The 12,075-nt window shown below is 56.1% G+C and overlaps 1 protein-coding gene across 4 annotated transcripts in view; it reads left to right on the top strand.

Annotated features, from left to right (window-relative positions):
• Positions 1–12,075, top strand: part of EEFSEC (eukaryotic elongation factor, selenocysteine-tRNA specific) — a 246,705-nt gene that overhangs the window by 191,103 nt on the left and 43,527 nt on the right. For 3 of the 4 annotated variants that reach the window (XM_013055144.2, XM_004738634.3, XM_004738635.3), the window contains one exon: positions 9,597–9,753. The exons of the other annotated variant lie outside the window; for it this stretch is intronic. In XM_013055144.2, coding sequence (XP_012910598.2) covers positions 9,597–9,753 — 157 coding nt within the window. The remainder of the gene's footprint in view (positions 1–9,596; positions 9,754–12,075) is intronic. 4 annotated transcript variants of the gene reach the window in all.

Here is a 12,075-nt window from a genome sequence, read left to right as displayed (position 1 = left end):
CTAGCCACATGAAGAGTCACACCTGCTGCCCCCCTCTGAGTGGGCCAGAATCACAGGAAATGTGTCCTTCCTATGAGGACAGAATGCCTGGGGCATTCAGAGGGGCTGCAGGGAGCAGGAGAGAAGCAGGGTCTCTGCTGGCAGGAGGGAGGTGATCTAGTGAGGGAAAAGTACAAAGAGCTGGTGACTTTGAGCTGTGCCTTGTGACTGGTCAGACTGGTAGGACTTGGGGGTCCCAGGGCCAGGCACTGTTTCTGCAGGGGCCCAGAGGTCTGGCCCTGGGTGTTTGGAAAAGGGCCCTCAGCCCAGGGCATCCAGCAGCTAGAGGATGGGAAGGGAGCTCCAAGGGGCAGGTGGGCTGACGATTGAAGCCATCAGCAGGGCCAGCGATGCAAGCTTGGGAGCTGAGGAAGGCTGGGACTTAATTCAGATTGTGCTGGAGAAATTTTCTGAGTGGGGTCATCCGGGGCAGCCTGCAGAGTGGGTGTCCACTCAAGGTCCCCAGACTTGTCCCCTCTTACCTGGCCTGCATACCCAAGGCTCCCTCTGAGGCTGGGTACCCCAGCTTGAGTCGAGTGGTCTGGCCTGACTGAAGCCACTTACTCTCTGGGGCCCTGTTTCCTCATTTGTAACAATTGCCTGGGCAAAGGTGGGGCCTCTGAGGGCGCCGTGCCGAGGACACAGAGTGCTGGGCGCTGCCTGCCTTGCCGTGGTCCACTTCACACCTCTGACTGCTCCCACACCCCAGGGGCCCTCCTTACCTCCCTCCCTGCCTCAGAGGCTTGCACAGCTCCACCCATATCGTTTTTCTCCTGAACAAAGGTGGTCGTGCCAGCTCTTACTCAAAAATCCTTTCGGACCCACCTCACAGCCAAGGCAAAGACAATACTCACACCTTAGCTACCACGGCTGGCCTGCCACGAATTGGGAGGTTGGGTCTCAGGGTGCGGCAGGCCAGGGAGGCAGGCATGCAGGACCACTGGGATGCCTCTTTGCGACCAGGGCTGGAAGAGAGCAGAGGAGGAGACCAGGTGTGGCAGGGTCTGCAGGCCGAGGCCATGAAGGCCCAGGGAATTCAGGCTCCAGCCCGGGCCCCAGGAGGATTTTGGATGGCCCCCATTGTGAGACTTCGGGGGAGTCTCTTTCGCACAGTGTCCTTACTGGAAAAACAGGGCTTATACTCCCTACTCCATGGGCTGGTGTAAGGCAGGAAGATGAGTACATATAAAATGCTGAGTGCTGTCCCTGGCATGGTGGGCCATTGCTAAGCAGTGACTCTCCTCATTGCTATTTGTTTGGACTTCCCTGAGGGCATAGATGCCTGGGTTCCCAGCTGGGGTGGTGGCAAGACGCTGGCGCCCACGCCCCTCCTCTGGTAGGATCACACCAGGCATGCCGACCGTCCTGGCTCTGGCACCCTGGCGCCGGATGGGACAGGCCTTAGGGCTGGGCCAAGGAGCCTGCGGCATCGGCCTGACCAAGTGGAAACACTCAGACGCCACCAGGAGCTCTGGCCGGCTTTGAAGTCTAAAGCAGTGCTGCCTCCCAGCTCTTGGCTCACCCTGCTCCACTGCTGATGGCTTGTTTAATGTGCCCAGGGCCCTGGAGAGCGTGCTGGCCAGGGTGCAGGCCGGCCCTGGCTCCCTGCAGCCCTTTCTGAGTAGGGGGCCATCTGACAGACCCCTGCCTGGGGGGAAGCGAGCACGGCCATCCACCTGGCCCCTTAGGCTACTTGGCTAACCCCTGCTGCCCCAGGCCCTTGTCTAGCAGGCCAAGGGCTGTGTCGGTTCCCAGGCCACTCAAGAAAACAGAGGTGCCCCCTGAAGCCAGGGGAGATCAGATGGCTGTTCTAGTGCTCTGGCTCCGGCCCAAGCCCTTGGCCCCTCGCCTCCCTCCAAGTGTCCGCGTCTGAGACCAGGAAGTCTTGCTTCAGCCGCTGAAGGGCAGTGAGCTTCATATAGATAGATAGATAGATTGATTGATTGATTTATATATTTATATGTATTTCCTCTATAAAAATGCAGCTGCCTTGGTGAGCTGTGCTTTGATACCTCCTTAGGTGCTCCAGACAGACAGCTTTACTTGTATTGCTGCCCGGGTGATGCAGGATAGAGCCAGGGAGGGAGGCTGGGGATAGGGGTGGGGCGCTGGGAGGCGCAGCTTGCTACAGACAAGTGGGGGCCTGCCCATCGCTGGGACTGAGGAAGCCAGCCCCACTGGCCGGAGAGGTGGGACAGAGGTAGAGGTCTCCTCGGCTGGGCGCCTTCTGTGATGCCCAGAGCCTGGCCTGCCCTAGGCCTTCTCATTGGGCCTTTGCAACTCACTTGATCAAATGAGATGAACTGAAGGCTGCTTTCCTTTTGTGGGTTGACACTATTGGATGGCAGTGAGGTTGGTTGTCACTCAGAGCAGTCTTTCACGTTGGAACGCTTGCCTCTTCTCACAGCAGCCTTGAAGGTGGACACATTCTCCCTGTTTTCACTAGAGAGAACACTGAGGCTTAGAAAAGTGACATGGCCTGCCCTAGGTCACCAGTCACCCTACCTTGCAGGCCGCTCCAAGGCTCCCTGCTCCCTGCCATGGCCCTGTGCTGGCAGGGAAGAAAAGGCAGCCTCTGGACTAGATACCAGAACAACAGCATCGCTGTTCCCCCTTGGGGAAATTGTCAGTCCTGGTGGCCATCCAGTGCTCTGGCAGAATTACCACCCTATGCAGGAGCCTTGCGGGTTACCTTGGTGATCCAGGCAACTTCTGAGCTCTTCCATCGCAGATCCCTTCCCTGGCTGCTGTCCTCCGCAAGGACCTCACTGTGTACGAGGGAGAGAACTAGAGTCCCAAGAGTGGCCACTGGCATGTAGTCCCTGTGAAAGTAGATGTTCACATCCTTGCTTTTCTTCAATGAGCTAACTCTCCATCTTGTGGTTTCTGAGTATGTCTTAGTTGTTCTTGCCAACACCAACACCCCTAATCCCCAAAACAGCCTTCTCAGAGGAAGAAACTGAGGGTCAGGGAAGTCCCTTGCCCAAGGTCATATTGCTGAAGAGGCAGTCCAGACTCAAACCTTCCCAGTCCTCCCCACAGCCAGCAGAGCGAGCATTTCAGGGCCCCACTGCACAGCTGGCTGTCCCTCTTTCCTTGGTGCCACTTCTCCAATAGCTGCTTCAGGACTTGGGTACTTCCCAAGCCTCATCATGGGAGCCAGGCCCCAAGAGAGACACACACATGTAATGACATAATTATGTGCACTGGCGGCCAGGTTCCCACTCGGAGGCTGGGGACAGTAGGGACTCGCCTGGCATGGAAGCGAGAGCCTGGGCTTCCATGCACAACCAGTGACTGCTCTTTGGGAACTCGCCCTCCGGTGACTGAAGGCCATAAGCGAAGCAAAGTATTCATGCAAACAGTGAAAGTCCCCACTTAGAGCTGTTGTAACTGCGCTGGCCCAGGTTCAGCATTGTTCCCGAGGAACAGGGCTTGCTGAGTAAGTCCCACATGCATTGCCTGTGGTTTGACGTCACAGTGATTGATTTCAACATGAAAAGCCTCCAACTGTCCTCTGAAGGTTTTTCCTCATTGGATGTGCCGGTGTCTGATCTCTGAGGTCTCTCTCCTTTAGCTGGAAGAGTCTGTAGTTTGGAGACGAGCCCAGCCACTGGGCAAGCACACATGTTCTAGAAATGGATAGGGCCGAGAAAATGCATTACCTCCAGCCCTCTGCCCTCTAACACCCAGGACAAATGATGACCCCTGGTCTTCCAGAAGCTCCCCAGAAATGCTATCCTCAGTGCCTCCTGCAGGAAGGGCTACCATCCCTTGCCATAGCCAGACTTTTAATGAGGTTTCTCTTAGCGATCATTTGGGTGTCCCCTCTTTGCACCACACCCCTGGTAATATCTGGAGGGCTCATGTTCTGGGAATGCAGAAGTGCACTTGGGCCAACGCCTGCCTTCCAAGACCACCCTTCTTCCAACTGGGGCGGCCCGTGCCGACAAGCTGTGGCTGGGCCGAGACCCACACATAGGCTTTGTCCCTGTCTATTCCCAATACAGCCCTCTGCCGGGGGCTCCGCTGCCCACAGGGGACTATGGAAGAGTGCCGTGGTCTGTCAGCAATGTCTGCTCACGTCTGCGTGTGGCAGCCAGTGGGGCGGGGGATGCAGGACCTGCCCCCGCACACCCCCACCCCCACCCGCCTTCCTGTGTGTGGTGCAGCAGGGTGGGTCCTGAGGGAAGACACTCTGTCCAGGGAACACAGGCCAGACCAATGACAACTCTGTGCGAACCTGCCGTAACTCTCTTAACTCACTTTGTGGATGGGGAGCTAAGGCCCACAGGGGTTAGGCCATGGGCCAGAGTCTCCAAGACCACAAGACCAAGACTTAGGGCCAGAGTAGCCTGGCTCCAGAGCCCAGGCTCTGGCCCACTGCACAAGCAGGAGCTTAGCATTCCCTGTAGACTTGGCCCTTTTGTGTGAAACCTTAAGAGCCATGTGGGACGACAGCATTCAGGTCTGTTCTTAGCTGCTGCTTCTGGCTAAACACCTCCTCTCCTTCCACCGTCCCTCATGCCTGGTTCCCCATCCCCTTAGCCTTCTTTCTTCCTTATTTCCAATGTGCCCACATCTCCCAGGCTGTACTAGAATTCACCAGAAAGGTAATTTGCCTCTTGACCCCATAACCATAGGTGGAGGAAAGCTTACCCTCCTTCCAGCCTCATTTTGTGGATGAAGAAACTGGGGAGGCCCTGGGGGGGTCTGCAGCTTGCCTCACTGGTGTTCAGTGCATTCTGGGCCTGGCAGCCTCCACCCTGGGTAGCCCCGGAACAGACCAGAAGCACTTCAACAGCCACGAAGCCAGCCCCCCTTCCCGTTGCCTCACGCCCACTGGGCTGGCAGGTCGTCCTTGGCTGGGTGCTTGGGCTGCACCTCACTTCCTTCCATGTAGCAACCAGACTCCATCTGTCTTCCCTCTCTGCTGGTGGCTCCTCCAGTGGCTTGGGGTTTTCAGGAGCTGGGACTGGCAGGAATGAGGCTGGATTTGTAAGCCAGTTTGGGTCCAGCCAGTCTTGGCATGGCTCAGGGGAACCCAGAGGGTGGGGAGTGCCCTGGCTGGGCTCGTTCATTGCCGCCACACCTCCTTCTCCTCTGCTCTCATGCCATGGGGTCGAGTGTAGGGAAAGCTGGAATGTGTGACTCTGGGCAAGTCATTTCACTTTGCTGAAATCCTATAGGGCTTTTCTGAAGATTCACTAATGCTGTGGAGGTTCCTCTCCCAGAGCATGGCTGAGGACAAATTGTGGCTCTCGTCTGCTGAGGAGGGTATGGGAGAGGAGGTGCTGAGAGCTGGGTAGTCTGAGGGAGGAGGAGTTTGCTGCCAGCTTCTCTCACTGTCCTGGCAGCTCATGTTCGTAGTGCCCATCTAGGCCATCTTCGGGCTCCTGGAAGGATCCTCCTAGGCTGCTGGAAATGAAAGCACAGACCATCAGCAGGCAGTGGCAGGAGGGTGGGGGGGTGGAGGGTGGGCGGTGCCAGCGTTCCCAAGACCACACTGGTTCCTGGCAGTGCACCGAAGGCCAGCCTTCTCACCCACGTTACCTGACCCTATAAGTGGAATTGAAGACACAGAAGTTACCAGGAGGGGACATTCCACCACAGTGCCATTAGGCCTTCTGGCCAAGCCATAAAACAAGAGAACAGGAGTGAAACGGGCACTCCCTTTGAACTTGAATCCTCTCTAAACCACCATTCCAGCCCCAGGGAGGCCACAAAGTGGCAAGCAAGAGGGAGCCGCCTCGGGCCCCTCCTTGAGGGTCAGCAAAATCCCATTCACGCCTTACCTTATCCTGGATGCTTAAAAAAATATTGTGGTAATGTAGGTCAGTGAACTGACCGGCCCCACACACCAGCAGGATTGCAGGGCCCGCCAGCCCGCACACTGGCCCCAGTTGGCCAGATGAGAACGTAAGAAGTGCTGGGAGCCCCCGCTTCTCCAGCCCTAGGCTTTTGTTTATGTAGCACTTAAACTAACTTTGGGGTCGTTGATGTCTGCCTTTAAAGCCCTGAAGCTTTTTGAAGTTCCCCTGTGGTTAATAAAATTAGTCTGCCCTCCTTGCCAGTCCTTGGCTTGGGGGAAGATGGATCCTTCTCTCTGTCTGTGGCATTTTCCTTTTTAAGTTAATATTCCATAACCAAAAGGAAGAGGGAGGGCAGTAGAAGCAGTAGGAAGTCTTCTGAAATGCCCTCTTGCTAATAGGTAGCATGCCTGCCCCCCACCTCATGGTCCCAGTTACGATGAAGCTCGACTTCCAGGCCCATTGGAAGGCCAAGAGATGGCCCTCTGTGCTCCAGGAATGGCCGGCACTGGGGCGTGTGGGGAAACCAGGTGCAAGACGAGGCTGTTGGCTCCCTCTCAGATGAAATGTACCACCCCACCACAAGTCCACTCAAGTGGTTTTCTTTGGCCCCAAAGAGCCGAGAGTCACCTTCTGTCACCAGCATCTCCCTCCCCACCCGTGTATCATGTACATATGTACTGGGACCTGTCGTGGTTCAGGGCCACATGAGAGAGAACTCCTGGTCCGTCCATTGAGGGACACAGACAGGCCAATTACCTGCAATGAGACAGAGCGGTCAGGCCTTGGGACAGAAGGTGGCTGTCGTGTGGGGAAGCTGTCTGAGAAGAGCTCATCCAAGCTGAGCCTGGAAGAACTGCTTGGGGTCTGGGGCAGGTATAGAGTTGGGAAGGGGGTGGGGGAATGTAAAATGTGTTCTTTATGTTCACCGCCTTGATGATGGTCATGGTTTCTTAGGTAGCTGTGTATCTCAAATTATCAAGTTTTACCTAAAATGTGAACATGCTGTTGTGTATCAATTATGCCTCAATGAAGTGTTAAAAATGAAAGCCCACAGGCAGGACTGAGCATTGCACATGTTCCGACAATCATAGTTAGGCACATGTTCAACTTTGACTTAGACATTCAAGGAGTGCACAGAGAGTAAGTGCTATTTACATGTGGGAAATGCAGCTGCGGAGAGCAGAGACCTGTCTCTGCTTTCACGGACCTGGGTCCTGCTTGGAAGAATAAACGAGTGACAGATAAAGCTCTGGTGTCATTTCAGGGAACGATCTGTGCTCTGAAGACAGACAGGACCAGGATATGCCAAGGAGCCAGGGCCGGGGTGCAAGGGGACACAGGCATGAAGGCCTTGACTGGGGCCCTTGCTGGGCTCCAGGGGCCTGCCCAAGATGGGGACACCCTGTCTGCCAGTGAGCAGTCCAAAGGCAGTGGGGTGGAGGGAGAATATAACTACCTCCAGAAGGAGATGCACGAGCCCCTTGAGGCAGGAGCTTTGATTTGTCCTCGGTGACATAACTGGGTGCAGGGTAGGCTCTCCATAAGTATTTGTAGGGAGAAAGGAAGGAAGGACATTCTGAATTTGGGGTGAATTCTCTGCCTGGATTGCCCATTGGATTCCTGGGGTGCCTTTTATGAGATGATTCTCTAGGTAGGTCTTAAGCTCCTGGTGCAGAGACTGTGTCTTTTGTCACTTCTCAGCCAGCCATGATGCTGAAGACCGGGCTTGTGTCTCAGCTGGCTCTGTCTCATGGGCCAGCAAAGGCCTGGAACCCACCCATCCTGCCCAGAGTGCCCTAGGGCATCCCAGCAGCCCCAGACCTGCCTGTTTCTCCAGTTTGGGGAGGGAACGGTGGTCAGTGCAGCCTCACTCTTCCTGAATGCTGCAGCACCGGCTTTACAGAAGCCCACCACGCTTGGCTTTGCACTTCCACTGTGCCGCTGGCCCTGGCAACTGCAGTTCTCTTAGGTCTCGCCTCGAACCACCCTGAAGTAGTAATGAAAACCCCTTGTAGACAGGAGTGCTCGAGGGCTCAGTGGGGTCCCCGCTAAATGCCTCTGTTTTAGGCTGGGATGCCCCGAGGCAGTCTCTTTCTCCTAAGGACAGGCGGCCTCTCTGCAGCCCAGGCTAAGCTTAGGACAGGAAGTGGCACTGACCTGCTCTGGTCACAGGGAGCATGGAATGGCTAGGTCAGAGCCATCAGGTCCATTCAGTTAAACATCCTGGGCCCCTCCAGTACCCGGGCTAGGCTGCCGAAGGTGAGAGGCAGCCCTGCCTCCCAGGCTCTGGCCAGGCTGGGAATGGAGCTCCACGTGCAGGCCACTCTGGTGGGTGTGGAGATAGGACTCCCGGGAGCCGGGAAACCTGGGAAAGCATTTGGGGCTGGTGACATCTGCTTGCCCTTGCTCCCCATGGCTTGCAGGTCACGGCTTCCTTCATTTCACCCAGGAGCGCCCACAGATGGGGCAGAGCCCACAGCAAGCCAGCCCACAGGGGAGCTCTGCTGGAGCCGAGTCCTGAAGGACGAGGAGGAGTTCATGTGTGGGAAGGAGATTGGTGAATTATAAAGGGCTGTGCGAGTGGAAATGATTATTCTTATCGTTATTTGTATCCGATTCATCCATCACCGGGGAGAGGAGGAATGCAAGTACCTTTTATCTGGTGCTATGAATCAAATAGAATAGGATATGTTTTTCTAAAAGGGTTTTAGGGTAAATGGGACAGTTTCTGCCTTTCAAAACAATCCATCTGGGGCCCTTGGCCAAACCTTGGTGTCTTGGGCTGAAGTAAGATGTTTCTGAGGTGGAGGACAGCCCAGCCCACGGGGCTACCCCATGAGCCTCAGCCTCAGGAAGAAAGCACGTGGAGACAGCAGGTCCCACCGCTGGCAGCACTTCTGGTCTCCACGCTGTTCCCCAGGCTAGTGCCTGTTTGGGCTCAGCCCTGGTCCCCAGAAGCACCCACGCTGGTGCACAGGGCCTGGAGAGCAGGAGGAAGCCTCCCCTGTTTCCCAGGGGCAGCCACGTGGGAGCCAGCATGTCAGATGCCAGGTGGAGCATGGGTCCCGCTCCAAAGTAGAAGCAAATCTCGGGATGGAGCTTTGTGTTAGCCCTTCTGAGGTCATCTGGGAGAGGAGCTAGTCTTTAATACCTAAGAGCTTGTGTGCGCACACACACACATGCATGCGTCCCCTTTCTCTCTCTTTTATGCAAGGCCTGGCCCCTTCCTGGCACAGACCCTGGAAAGGAGCCAGGCAGGGAAGGGGAGGCCAGCCACCTGGTTGTGGGGGGGGGGGCGGTCTTCAGGCCATGCCATCTCCGGTCGGGGGAGAGTGACACTTCAGCCTTCCCCATGCTCGGTGCCTGGGGAGAGGTTCAAGGGTGAGAGTCAGGTGCAGGCAGGACCATTGTGGATTCTGAGCTCCCTCTGCCCTGGCTGAACTTTGCCATGCGGCAATTTTGCATCTGTAAAGTGAGGAAAGAGTGCCTCCCTCCCATTGCTGTGATGCTAAGTGTGATCCATCTAACGTTTTCAGCCTGGCAGCAGCCGAGGCTCAGTGGAGGTCAGCGGTGGGGGGGGGGGGGGGGCTGGTCACTGCATAGCTCCAGTGCGTTCCATCATCCATGAGATGGGCAGATCACGCTCGGTGGGGTTGGGGGGTGGGGGGGGGTAGCAGCAGCAGCAGACCTGGCCTCCTCCAGCACATACTGATGCTCTTTCTGGGGCCGGGTGTGTGGGGACAGATGATGGATGACCACAGCGTGATCGGCCGCTCCCTGTTCAAAAAGGAGACCAACATCCAGCTCTTTGTGGGCCTCAAGGTGAACCTATCCACTGGGGAGCTGGGAGTCATTGACAGCGCCTTTGGCCAGAGTGGCAAGTTCAAGATCCACATCCCTGGTGAGTGCAGTCACTTCCTTCCACTGGCAGGTGCTATGTGGGCAGGGAGAGATGGTGGAGACCATGCACAGACAGTGCCTCTTGACTTAGGATGCTCAGTCCGCCTGAGCTGATGCACAAGGCCCAGCCTTCTCAACATCATGGTCTCTGGTCTCAGGCTTGTGGCTAGAGAGCCAGGGCAGGTCCTGGGGGTGGGGGTAAGGGTCTGGTATAGAGTCAGCCTCTGGTCTGAGCCAGGGTCAAGGTGTGAGTCTGAGCTCCTGCTCCATTGTAAACCATACAGGGGTGACCTTGGATGAGTGACCTGGCTTGTCTGTGAAAGGCGATACTGAACCTGATCTGGGAGGTGCTTTGGAGGGAGAGTTGGTGAGAGAGTCTGCCGGGGCCTGGCATGCTGCCCAGTAGCCAGTACGGTTTCCCAGAATATGAGTTGCCCACCTACTTTTTTGCCCGGTGGAGAACAATAGGAGCTGAGCCTCTGTGTGATCTGACATGGAACTTGTCGGTGGTGGGGTCAAAGGTGTGCTTTTGCTCTTAGAAATAGAGCCCTTGGATCCCTTTAGTCCCTCCCTCCCTTCCACCACTACTGCACTCACCCCACACCCATCTTCTGGGGGTCCTGCCGCACGCCAGGCAGGCTGCCACGGTTGTGGAAGGGGACAGGTGGGAACACATTCAGTGAAGATCTACTGTACATTGCAGAAAAATAAAGCAGGGAGAGGGTGAGAAGCACTGCATGTGCACCTCTGGACAGGAGCAATCAGGGAAGAACTCTCTGAGGAGGTAACAGTTGAATAGGGCCCTGACCAAGGGGACGGAACACTCCATAGAGAGAGGCAACAAGTGCCAAGGCCCTGGGTTAAGAGTGAGTTTGGGTGTGCGTTTGAGGACCGGTTGTTTGGCACAAACTGGGAAGCGTGCGAGATGCCACTTCCTTCGCCAGCATCGTGTTAGGCCACTTCTCAAACATGCAGCAGAATTGAAGTCTGCGGAGAAACTCTGACTTCACATCAGCATGTGGCCATACTTTGCTTGTCTGCGGGACTCTGGGTTTTAGTCTGTGAGGGTTGGAAAGCCACAGGGAGGTTCAGATCAGGTCAGCAACATGCTGTGGGTGTGTAGCTCCTTGAGTGAAATCTCCAGGTAGGGTCGTGCCCTGGAATGCCGGGTCCTTCCGCAAGCCCAAAGTGTCATGTGTGGCAGTTGCACTCTTGTGAGGAAGCAATAGCAGGCACCGGAACCTTGTTTCCCTGACACTCAGATCTACTTTGAATGTACCCTGAGGCCTCTGTCGGGGTGGAGTTCAGCTCTGTCACAATTAGAGATACTCCTTACGGAAGGCAGAATGGCCCACCCATGGGAGCCGCCGTGATACCAGGCTTCAGGCTCCTGTCCTGTCCTCTCCACTGCTCTGGTCATTACCTCAGCCAGACCAGGGTCCACAGTGCCCTGCTCTGGGTTCCAAGGAGCACACACAAGACATGAGCCCGATGGGCCAAGGACCTGAACTCAGTTCCCAGGGTCCTGGGCCTGTACCTGTGAGGGCTTACTGAGAAGGAGGGGTATAGGACACTGGGAAGGCAGGAGAGGAGCTCCCTGGAGTTGGGGGGGGGGGCATGCCCTGGAACATTCATCCCTCCCCGAGCTGGGGGAGCCTGCTGGTCCAGACAAGGGAACAAGAGCACCGTCTGTTTCCTTTTTGGGGAGTGTGTAGGATCATGCTGACATTGCCCTCAGCTCCCCTTCCTTTAGTCCAAGGCAAGCTCAGAGATGAGGTGTCCCCAGAACTGGCCAGAGTACAAGAGGAGGCTTGTTTGGGGGCCCTGGGTGCTGGGGTGGGAGTGCAGGGAGGGAGACACAGTGCCGCTGCTTCAGTCAACTCAAGTTCACATTCCTTTGTTAGGTCAGTGTTGCCTTTTTAATAGGTCTGCTTCCTGTTTGTGGCTTTTAAGCTTTTTATTAAATATAACTGGTCAGATTCCTTCATCCCACCGACCCCACTCCTCACCCCCCTCCTGCTTGTCTTTTCCTGCCGATTCCTCCTGTGAAGAATTACTTTTAACCTTTTTGAAGTGCATTAATTGTGAGAGAATCTTTGGTGAACCTGAGATGCCCAGTGCCAGGGGGAGGAGGAAGAGCATTGCTGGCCGCAGGCTGGAAGGGCCGGGCCGAGGCCTGGAGCTTTGGCCCTGTAGGATCTAAGGTTCCAGGAGCAGGAGCAGCTCAGGGGAGCCATCCCAGCCCACAGACTGTGGGTGGGGCTGGGGTCAAATGTGCCCTCTGGGCCTCGGTGCTAGCCCTATAGGACAGCACAATGGGTGA

Source organism: Mustela putorius, unplaced genomic scaffold, assembly GCF_011764305.1.
Source record: "Mustela putorius furo isolate JIRA1106 unplaced genomic scaffold, ASM1176430v1.1 tig00003850_pilon_pilon_pilon, whole genome shotgun sequence".
Lineage (NCBI taxonomy): Eukaryota > Metazoa > Chordata > Mammalia > Carnivora > Mustelidae > Mustela > Mustela putorius.
The sequence above is the reverse complement of the archived record's forward strand: the minus strand, read 5'-3'. Positions and strand labels throughout refer to the sequence as shown.